General features: G+C 44.9%; 1 protein-coding gene across 5 annotated transcripts in view; it reads right to left on the bottom strand.

Moving 5' to 3' along the window:
- Positions 1 to 312: 312 nt before the first annotated feature.
- The window catches only part of LOC138513218 (phytanoyl-CoA dioxygenase, peroxisomal-like), a 266,335-nt gene continuing 254,784 nt past the window's right edge, over positions 313 to 11,863 (bottom strand). For 4 of the 5 annotated variants that reach the window (XM_069627873.1, XM_069627876.1, XM_069627875.1 and 1 more), the window contains 2 exons: positions 8,948 to 9,082; positions 313 to 749 (listed from right to left, as the gene is read on the bottom strand). In XM_069627873.1, the coding sequence (XP_069483974.1) occupies positions 696 to 749; positions 8,948 to 9,082 (189 nt within the window). In that variant the 3' untranslated portion in view covers positions 313 to 695. The remainder of the gene's footprint in view (positions 750 to 8,947; positions 9,083 to 11,863) is intronic. The other variant, XM_069627874.1, reaches the window with a different exon arrangement.

Raw genomic sequence — 11,863 nt, 5'->3', positions numbered from 1 at the left:
ATATTTTTTGCAACAGGTTTAATTGACCAGGACCTGGAGTGCACGCCTCACCCTCCTTAATTTTTTCACACCACCAGCATGTTGGCATCTGTAGATGTGCATACACACGTGTGCTTTGTGAATCGTCCCGCACGCCTCATTAAAAACATTTTGACTTGAGCAAAGAATGTGCAAGTTAAAACAAAATGCTTAGTGAATCGGCCATATCTTAAATGCTTCAGAAAAGTGACATCTGATCTGTACATCATTTGATAAAAGTTCAACGTTGCCTAAACAAGCAACAGAGTATAGTAATTACTAAAACAGCAAAAGCAGACATGAAACGCATAATTTTATTTTAAAATATTATGCATACAATTTCAAAAATCGTGTTAATCTATCAAAATTTAAGGGACAACAATCAAAATGCTTTTCCTCAATGCTGAAAGAAAATATCAGGGTATGGACTGCAGTGTTTTTGCAAACACCATTTGAAACTGAGAGCGCGACAGCTGCCCGCGCTATGTGTGAGTGCATCATCAAAAAACATCAGTTGATCAACTTGCCCTTTTTCACCATATTCTTTTCGTGTTGAACCTAGAAAAAACGACTTTCCTCATCACATAAACTGCATGCTAGATTCAGTCGGGACGCATGTCACAAACATTTGATTACGGCCGGATCAGCATTTTCATCAGCTCTTTGAATGCTTTATTTCACAGCTTTGTTCTCACTCCTTGTACAAGTTTTACTCTGAATGGCCAAATGTCCTAAAAAACAAAAACAAAGATATTTTATCAACCAGCACATGGCCCTTTAAATCTTGAACAAACATTAATCTTTACAGGCACTTTTTACAATGTGGCTTCTAAACTTGCCTTTTAATGCTATGTTTTCCTGCGTTGCACTGAAGACTAGCACAGTGAGAACTTGCTGCTTTGTGGGAGGAGAAGAACAAGTTACTTACCAACTGTAATGTTCTTTCGATTGGATGTTCCTCCCACGTATTCCTCATCTTAGATATATCCTTACCTTCAGCAAAGAAGGTAAGGATATATCTAAATGAGTAATATGTGGAAAGACACAATTCATTTGAAAGAATATTTTCTGTTTTTCTAGATGAGCATTATGATTTCAGCGAACCATGAACAGGACAACACTGCTGCCATGTTTATTACCATATAAAGTGACAGACCTCCTAGGGGCCAATGAGTGGTAAGCACAGAAGTAGTATAAACCATATAGCTGTATAACGAGGCACTGTTCTGACAAGGCTCGGCCGCACCAAAGGTATGGTCAGTAGTTCGCAGGCAGTCAATCCTTACATATGGTGGTGCGACCCACCAGGATTAAGGAGAGGGTGTCCTATGGTAGGGAAGGCAGAGGTGTATAAAAAGGAAATGTGTCACTCTTAATGAGCACTGCCAGTTAGAGGGTGTTCGCTGGGAAGCTTAATCATTAATTTGATTAAGGATTTATAATGTGACGCTTACATACTGAACTGTATCAAGGCACAGAGCTCTACTAATCAGTAATTACTGCAGAAAGGGAATTCTGAAAAAAGCATGAGTTTAAGGCTTTTTGAAAGTGAGGAATCTTGTTGATTTTGATATGTGGATAAGGGGAGCTCATTCCACAAACAAGGTGACTACCGCAAATCTACAATCGCCTTGATTTTTGGAATTGGATTTAGGAACAGCAAATTAAAATTGATTTTCAGAGAGTAATGAATGACATTGTATGCATCTGTGAATCTTAGTTTTGAGGTAAGCTGGGACTAAGCCCCAGAGCCATTAAGATGGTAAATATAGAACCTTAAACTTGATGCAACCTCTCACTGGGAGTCAATGTAGTTACTGGCGAAAAAAGATGATGGAGTTGGATCGTGGCAATTGGAAAATCAATAAGGACGTCCACATTCTGGACCTTCTGTATTACATCCAGTAGATGGTCTGGGATAACCAGGTAGAAGGAGTTACTTTTTACTGACCTCAGGCCAGTAAAAAGAAGCAAACGCAATTTAAAGTCTGTGTGGAAAAGTTGGAACAATCATGTAAATGTGATAATAAAAAATAAATTGGGCTTTTATATCGTGCTACATGCTGGAGTACAGCCTCTAAGAGTCACTCTAGCAAGGAGAAATCTAGCACACCTCACAGGGAAAAACACTCTGTTTCGCAAGAGGAAGAGACCTTAACAGAGGCCCTGAAAAATAATGGCCAGTCTACACGTCAGGGACAGATTACACCTCAATACCCTGGATACATACCAAGTTCAGCAAAATGGACCGCTGAGGACCTTGACAGGGTTATGAAAAGAATGGCATTTATAGCTAACTTATTTCAGAAGAACCCCCAAGCTATCCAAAATTTCCAAACCATGCCACTGACTGCCGACGCTTCGTCCTCCCAGCCCCCAGCTAAGAGGCCACGTCCTGACACCATTCCTATTTCACCTCAGGTAGACCCAGTCCATAGTGACCTATATGATCTAAATACAGACACTGAGGACAATGATACTATACAAGAAACACATCATTATTATGATGATGAGAAAGAGGAAGTGTACAACTTACCCTCTTCAGTTAACCAAGACGCACCAGTAGGGGATTCCCCAGTTGACAATCAACCACCGTATAACGATATGCTCATGAATGCAGCTAAGCATTTTCAAATTCAGACCCAACAGACACAGCTGGATAAGGATTTTGTGGAAGATATATTGGGGGACAGGAAAGCTGCCACCCAATGTATTCCAATTCCTCTGGCCATCCAAAGGAGGATACAACCTTCTCTGGAGACCCTGAACCAAACGCAGGCAGTTAACCCACGTGTTGAAAAACTCTTCCGTCCTGGATCAACCGACCCACTTTACATCAGTAGCCAGCTGAAATTGGACTCTTGTGGTAACCACAACTCGAGAGAGGGCCGGAACACCTTTAGCCTCATCGGAAGCGCGCCCCCTATAAGGAAAGTAAAAACTGTACACTCTGGGGAGAAAGGTGGCCACTTTAGCAGCTTTTCAGACAAGGATTGCAAATAACACACTACTGGCAAACTATAACTGCCACAAGTGGGACGAGGTGGCAACACTAATAGCTTCAGCTCCTGAACTCCTCAAATCACAACTGGCCGTAGTAGCAGCAGACGGCAAGGCAGTATCCAGCTACATCTTAAAAAACAACTTGGATGCTGCAGACAATGCAGGCAGGATCATTGCCGAAGGTACCATCATTAAACGCCATGCATGGCTATGCCAGTCTGGTTTCAAACATGAAACACAGGCTACACTCCTCAACATGTCGGTAGAACCCAACGTCTTGTCTGGAAAGGCCCTGGAGGATGCATTAAAATCCGCCAAAGAGGAGTACGATATCTTAAAATCACTAGGCTAGCTAACAAATAAGCTGCCAGGGGCGGAAGCAATTTTCGTCAATTTCATGGTCAAAGCTCACAAAGGGATTCCGGTTATGGACAAAGTCATGGCTCATCCTCGGGAAACTACCAGGGACAAGCCTCGGAAGGGTTCCAGAGGGGGGCCAGTGTCGATCACTTAGCCGGGGAAGGTCCTCCACTTCCAGAGGTAGAACTACACCTCCTAAACGATGACCACCCACTTCAGGTCCCCTCCCATGCCTCTCCATGGGAGGGGACCTGATTACACACTATACCCAAGCATGGGAGGGAATCACCACAGACAAGTGGGTGCTATCTACCGTAGCGGGTGGTTATTGCGTGGAGCTAATTCAACGACCTTCAAACCATCCCCTACGACAAAGAAGAACCACGAAGGAAGAACAACACATCCTTCTCGAGGAGGTTGCAGCGCTGTTACTCAAGGACGCCATAGAAATTGTGCCAGTGAACCAGGTAAAATAGGGTATTTATTCAACTTACTTCCTTGTGCCAAAGAAAGATCTAACTATGCGCCCAGTGTTAGACCTATGCCGTGCAAACACTTATGTAAAGCAACAAAAATTCTGCATGACAACGCTACAAGAGGTAACCCCTCTGCTAAAGTGGGGGGGGAACTACATGGCAACACTGGATATGAAAGATCCCTATTTTCATATTTCAATGCGACCAATTCAAGGTGCTGCCCTTTGGAATAGCATCTGCTCCAAGAGTATTCACCAAGGCACTGGCAGTGGTGGTAGCGCACCAGTGCAAGGAGGCAATCCCAGTGTACCCCTGAATGGACTGGCTAATTCCAAGGGAGTCACCCCTACTTTGCTGGCAAAACACTCAACCATAAACCTTCTCTTCCAATTGGGCTTCTCAATAAACGCAAACAAATCAAGCTTTGTGCCAAGCACAACCAAACAGTTCCTAGGAGCTGTCATACACGGAAGCAGGGTTAGTCTTTCCTTCAAGGGAAAGAGTTCAAATCATGCTACTGCAAATACCTCAGTATCAAGCCGGTCGCCAGATGAGCATATGCAAAGCGATGCAATTGCTAGGCATGATTGCATCGTGCATTTACCTGGTCCCACACGCACGTTTGCGCATGCGCCCCATGCAGGAGTGGTTGGCGAAACAATGGTCTCAGGCAAGCGGTCAGTGGGACGATCTAGTGGTCATTTCACCAACACTAGCACAAAACCTACCCTGGTGGAAAAAGGAGAACCTGTAAAGGGAAAACCCTTCCACGATCCGGCCCGTGCAAGCAATTGTTACAACAGATGCATCAGTCTTTGGGTGGGAGGCACATCACCTTCACCACACAGCAAATGGTCTGTGGATTCACATCACAGCACAGAACCACATCAACCTGTTGGAACTTCTGGCAGTATTCAAAGCGATTCAAGCATTTGAAGCTCAGCTGACAAATAATTTGTTACAAATTCTAACCGACAGCACCACTGCAATGTTATACATCAACAAGCAAGGGGGGGGGGGCACACATTCTCCAAATATGTCCAACCTAGCACAGAAAGTATGGAAATGGGCACTCAGGCGGGGGATGTTCCTATCTTCCCAAAATGTTCCAGGGGAACTCAACACTCCAGCAGACTCTGAGCAGAGATCCCCTACCAGAAGAACAAGAATGGCATCTAGACTCAAATGTCATAGACCACATCTTTTCGCAGTGGGGTTACCCCATGCTAGACTTGTTTGCTACAAGAGAAAGGAAGCAATGCCCAGACTTCACATCCAGGTTTCCCCAATCAGACTCCAACGGGAACGCCCTATGGATGAGCTGGTCAGGGAAATTTGCTTAAGCTTTTCCACCAACTCCTCTAATGAGTAGTGTGGTGAACAACATTCACAGAGAACAGATGACGCTCATCCTAGTTGCTCCCATGTGGGAAAGACAATGATGGTATCCACATCTGCGCAAACTGGCGATGTGCGATCACATCAAACTCTCGTGCCAGACCAACCTTCTGACCCAACACGAGGGAATAACAGTTCAACCTCACTCAATGAACTTGGCAGCATGGCTCCTGATGTCATAGTGTTTGGACATATAAATCTACCACAGAGGTGTATGGATATCCTCAAGGAGGCACATGAACCAAACACCAGACACTGTTATTTCAAGAAGTGGAGGAGATTTGTAATTTAGTGCTAGTTTAAACAAATAAACCCCATAGAATATACTCCATCCCAAATTCTTAACTACATGCTCCACTTGTTAGACTCAGGGTTAGTATTCAACTCTATAAAAGGTCCACATGGCGGCTTTATCGGCTTACACCACCTCTCAAAGTAAGGTATTGTGGTGGAAAGTTCCAGTCATTAAGGCGTTCATTGAGGGAGTAAAGAGACTCCACCCTCCAATTTCAAACCCACCGCCAGGCTGGGATCTCAATGTAGTACTCGCAAAGCTCATTGGAGCTCCATTTGAGCCTATGCATAAATCAAGTCTTAAACACCTGACATACAAGACTGCTTTCTTAGTGGCTATTACTTCCATAAGAAGAGTTAGTGAACTGCAAGCATTGTCAATGCAGGATCCTTTCTTTGTCATACACAAGGACAAATTGGTTGTACATACACACCCAACGTTTTCACCGAAATTAATTTCCAAATTCCACGTGAACCAATCCATTGAGCTACCAGCCTTCTTCCAGAACCCTACAAGCTCGGCTGAGAAAAAACTCCATACACTAGATGTAAGGAGGGCAGTTATTTACTATGTAAACAAGACCATAGCACCAGGCAGAGAAGACCGCATTTCCAAAAATGCCATCTCCAGATGGATAGTCAAATGCATACAACTAGGTTATTCGTTATCAAGCAAAACACTGCCTTTCACACCAAGAGCTCACTCCACAAGGGGTACAGGAGCTACTTTGGCTTTTATCGCAAATGTCCCGTTAGACACCATTTGCAAAGCAGCTACATGGAGCTCAGTACACACTTTCACTCGGTGCTACTGCATTGACACTCATTCCAAAGCAGATACAGGTGGGACAAGTGGTTTTAAAACATCTATTTGCTGCTGGACCTTCTGACAACCCACCACCTTCTCCTAACACTGCTCGCTAATATATGCATAGCATGTGATCTAAGCAGATTCCACAAGCCTCAGAAGGGATACATTACTCACTGTAATCGTATTTCTGATGCTTGTATCTGCTTAGATTTGCATGTGCCCTCCCTTCCTCCCCTTGGAGAGAAGGTGTATGGATGTTTATAGGAGCTTATCTGATACGTATCTGCTTTGATACACGTGTACTCACGCTACACTTCATGCTACCTCATGTCAGAAACAAAACAATCTGAGGGACCTTGACGCGTGAAGGACCACGGGTACAGTGGATGTTAAACTAGGGATAGTATTACGGGCACGCCCCGTCAACGTCCCTTTTCAAGTTTCGAAAACAATAACTAATACTCTGCAGCTTCCACTAGATGTCAGCCTATGTAAAGCATGTGAATCTAAGCAGATGCAAGCCTCAGAAATGCGATTACAGTGAGTAATGTATCCTATATATACTCAAATAATCTGAGGGACTTCGACGTGTGATGGATCATGGGTACAGGGTATGTCACACTGGGGACAGTCCCGTCCTGTCGACGTCCCTTTTCGAACTTCAAAACTTAATGTGCAATACTCTGCAACTTCCACTAGATGTCGGCCTATGCAAAGCATGTCAATCTAAGCAGATGCAAGCATCAGAAATACGATTACAGCGAGTAATGTATCCTATATATATAGGATACATTAATCACTGTAATCGTTCTTGTGCATAGGCTCAAAGGGGGCCCCATGAGCCTTGTGAGTATGGCATTGAGGTCCAAGCCGGGAGTAGGATTAGAGATGGGAGGGTACAGATTTTTGACACCCTCCATTAAAGCCTTAACTACGGGCACCTTCCACCACAACATTTTATTCAGAGACGTGGTCTATGCGCAGAGAGCCGCTAGGTACACTTTGAGTGAGTTAAAGACCAATCCTGAGTCAAGTAGGTAGAGGAAGTAGTTGGCTATATTGGTCGGTGAACAGTCGGTTGGATTGAGACCGTGTCCTGCACCATAACGCAAAGCTTTTCCATTTCATTTTTAGCAGTGCAAATTGTTATGCTTGCTTGCGTGACTCCTTGAGTATTTCTATGCTCCTTTGGTCTAGGTTAAGGTGACCAAATTCTATTACCTCAAGCTGCTAAATTCTGCTTCTGAGGGCATGGATGCAGCATTGTTCCCTGATCCTGGGTCAACAGGTTGTCCTTTCTGGGGAAACCTAGCTGCGTAATCTTGGTATTGCATGTTTTCTAGGGTTGTGAAAAGGTCTATCTCTGGTAACCCCCAGTTTGAGAAGATGTTATTTAGGCTGTCTGTGTTTGGTCGCCATTCGTGCTCTGAGGGTAGCATTGTACTCCTGCTTAGTACGACTGCCAGAGAATTGAGTTCCCCTGGAACATGTTGTGATGTGCCCACCACCAGATATTCTGGGCTAGCCTGGACAGCCCTGGAGAATGTGTACCCACCCGGTTTGTTAACATAAAACGTGGCTGTGGCACTGTCCGGAAGGACTAGGACTGTTTTGTGCACTAGCTAGATCTTGAAGGCTTGAAGTGCTTTTCAAATTGCTAGTAGTTCCAGAAAGTTGATGTACTTCCTTGTTAGCGCCTGTATCCATGGACCCTGAACAGTGTGATGTAGGAAGTGACCACCCCACTCAGTCATAGATGTGTCTGTTGTGAGAGTGGCCTCGATCGCTGGTGTGTGGAAAGGCTGTCCCTTTAGCAGATTGTCTCTGTTCCACCACTGTAGTGATTGAACCAGAGGTTGCGAAACCACCACTAGATCGTCCCACAACCCACTTGCTTGCAACCATTGTTTCGCTAGCTACTCTTGCATTGGACACATGCGAAGCCTGGTGTGAGGCACTTGGTGGATGCAGGAAGCCATCTTCCCAGCAGGTGCATCACCTTTCGTACCATCACCTGACGACCGGCTATGTACTGAGGTGTTTGAAACAGCATGTTTTGGTACCCTGTCTTCTGAGGGGTAGACTAGACTATCTGTTTTGATTAGTGCCCCCAGAAATAGCTTTACATGGTTGGGCACTAGACTTGACTTCTTTACGTTTATGGAGAAGCCCAATTGAAACAGCAAATTGATTGTTTGCTGCTTGTTTTGAAGGCACCTCTATGGAGAGTCCCTGGTAATTAGCCAGTCTCCCAAGTAAGATTACACTGGAATGGACTGCCTTAGCAAGTGTGCGGCCACCACTCTAGGACCTTCGTGAATTGAATACCCTGGGGGCTGATGAAATGCTGAATGGTAGCACAATTTGAGCGTTTTACCTATGAATGTTCAACACCGAGTGAAGCTGTGGAACCAAAGTGACTCTACAGTTATGACACTATATCAAAAAGGGAGAGTAGGGGATTAGGAGTTTCATACATGTAGCCTTTGTTAGAATGGAAAGACATGTCGGGTAATATCAAACGAGGAAAACGTGTATGGTTTAATATTTGCCTATCGCAACAGGCTGTATATTCCCATAGACTCACCTTAAGAGATACCTCAGATTCCACCCCAACCCGCCTCCTTGCAATTTCTGCCACTTCCTTCTCAATGTTCTCTTGACTTGTCCCCTTCACATCAATGTATTCACAGTCTGAGCTTGCGTAATGGCATGAAATTGCCTGTAATGACAGTTACGTATTTATTCAGAAGAGGTTTTCCATAGGGGTGTCAAATTTCCACATAAAGAAAATGCGCAAAAACCATGACAAATAAAGTAGGAGAAGGTCATAACATCAGTCATTTAGATAGTCCAAAAAATCATTTGCAACTCTTGTCCAAATAAATACAGGTTATTTCAATTTACAGAAACTATCTCAAAGTGGTGTAATACAAATTGTGATTGCATTTTGAAGGCAATCGATACAAATTGTTCTGTTTTGTAATGTGGCTCCTTCAAAATATGTTGATGAGCTGTGCATCGGGAGGAATGCAGAGGAGGCTGTTATGGGTCTAATTTGTCGTTTTAGTGAATGCACTGCACAATAGAAACAGTATAAAATAAATATTGCTAAAATATTCTCTCCATAGTCCAATTCTCTCCAATAGTCTCCCCATGACCTGGATCCCCTCTCTCTCCTCGCTTTCTATAATCCCTCCCGCCCCCCCCTCCATTCAGCCGACCACTTCCTTCTCACTGTCCCCCCTTCCCCATGTGCTTCCTCCCATTTCCGCTCCGGTCAGCTCCTAGCCCCCCTGCACTGGAATGCCTTACCTCTCTCAATCCGCTCCATTCCTACCTTTTCCTCCTTCCGCTCTTCCCTGAAATCTCTCCTCCATTCCCCGCCTTGAAACCTTCCCCCCCTCTCATTCCCTTCCCTTGATTCTTCCCTCCCCCTTCCCCTTATCCTCCCTCTTTTTCACCCTATTCCCCTCCTGTTTCCTCCCTCTTCCTTCCTGTTAGGGAGAATTCTCTTATAAGGCTAATTTCCCAAACCTAGTGAGTCCCCCAGCAGCTTTGCTGGATTTTTGGGGTTTGTTTGTTTCTCCTGCTAAGAGTGAGACTCTTTTACTCCCACTCTTAGGCATTATTTGAGGTATGTCTTTGACCTGTTATGTGATTATGGGCTATAGGGTTTCTTTTTACTCCATAGGGTATCAATCTGTTTTTCTGTATGTGTGGTACAGAGCACCCTCAGTGCAGTACCACAGGGGTGTCACAGTGAACCCCAAACATAGACTCCATACCCTGGGACTGACTACTGTCTCCCAGGGCATGTAAAGTCACCATTGGCTTTACTAGTCCAAAATTGTGAACAGAAACAGTACAAACCATCATATTGTGGAAGTACTGGTAAGGGGTAATTCGATTGCCCCTGGGTCTGTTTTCGAGGGGGCACTATCCTGTCCCCCCCCTGTCGAGTTTCTGGCTGGTGGCAGTGGTTACCACGCGAAATATTCCACCAAAATATTCTCTATGGGATTTTCCCATTGATTTTAAACGCACCACTTTTTGGTGCAATGTTAAAGATACCGCTGGTTTATTTATTTAATATTAAATCACCGCTTGGGTCTTTTTGCCAGAACTAGATTCGAAAATGGTGTTTGTTTTCCGTCTCTGTAACTCTGACCAAGGGTGAGCCCTTTGTTCCACTATTTTGGCGGGCTTCTCCACAGAAGCCCTCCAAATGATGCCACTCTGTCTGGGTTCCACAGGAAGGGTGGAGGGGGGAATTGGCACCCTGGACTGCGTTGCCTTAGCAACCCAAGTCGCACTCTACCCTGACTGGCCCAGTGGTGAGCTGCCCGGCTCACCACTTAGCATGTGTGATTGACAGCTAGGCTGATGAATGGGGGTTTTTCTGCATAAAAGCAGGGCCTTTGGGACTGGAACTTCAGAAGTCGCCACAGGACCTAAGAATCCAAAGAGGGACGAAGCTGAGCCATCTGCAATGACGACCCCACCGATGAAGCCCTGCTGCCGCTACCTCACCACTTTCCCGACGACAAGAGAAGATCTTCTGCTGGACGAGTCTTCTTCCTCTGAGCTGGTGGGACCAACCAGTTCACCCTTTTTTGCCTTCCAAAGATGGCCCTTGGTCAAATCGCCCGTGCCAAGCACCCCGGTGGCTGGATAGCCAAGCTCACCACTTTTGACCGCGAATAAAAGGACCGCACCTTTTAATCGGGAACTCCGTGGCTGGTTTCATCCCTGTGCAGTGCAACGACTCCACGTTTCCTCCTTGATGAGATTTTCTCTTCCCCTGGTCGGAACCACGAACCTCAAACACTGCCAGGAACAACTGCCCCCGCTGGAGCTTCCTTTCTCTTAAGGTACAGTGTCCAGCCTGGCCTCCCCTTCCTACAGATTGCTAAAGGTGACCCTTAAATCCTTGGCTTCTAAACTGGGTTGGCTCCAGGCCTTCCAACTATCTTTTGACTCACCCCAACCTCTTTTGAACACTGCAAAGACTTTCAGTGCACTTTAAACCGCCTTTGCTCCATTTAAAGTGGGCCTGGCCTATGAACTTTGGCTCTACACTATAACCTGCCTTTCTCCCCTTGCTCTGAACTCTTAAAAGTGTTGGGAACTGTTTTATTTTATGCTCTGCCTTCCCTCTCCCTTTTTAACCTAAACTATTGGAGTGCCATCTAGGTTAAGCGCTCACTTCTGTCTTAACAAATAGTTGTGCTTTAACCCTGACTTGTCTGATAGTTATCAAGGGAGGTGTGTATACTTACCTGACTGTATTTTAGATTACTTTTCATTGAGAGTGCTAGTGTATTACCTAAAGTGCGTTTTAAATAAATAACTATGTACTTTTTATACAAAGCTCTGGTCAGTGTTTGTTTGCGCTACTGTGTTTTGGCCCTATTGTGTATACTCTGCATACTGCCCTACTCTTCTTGAGAGAAGTCTGACTGCTCAGCCACAACTACCATAAATCTGTAAATCTGGGTGG

This window comes from Ambystoma mexicanum, chromosome 12 (genome assembly GCF_040938575.1).
Source record: "Ambystoma mexicanum isolate Mex_15411 chromosome 12, UKY_AmexF1_1, whole genome shotgun sequence".
In the NCBI taxonomy this organism is placed as follows: domain Eukaryota; kingdom Metazoa; phylum Chordata; class Amphibia; order Caudata; family Ambystomatidae; genus Ambystoma; species Ambystoma mexicanum.
Note: the sequence above shows the minus strand (reverse complement) of the source record. Positions and strands in the feature narration are given on the sequence as shown.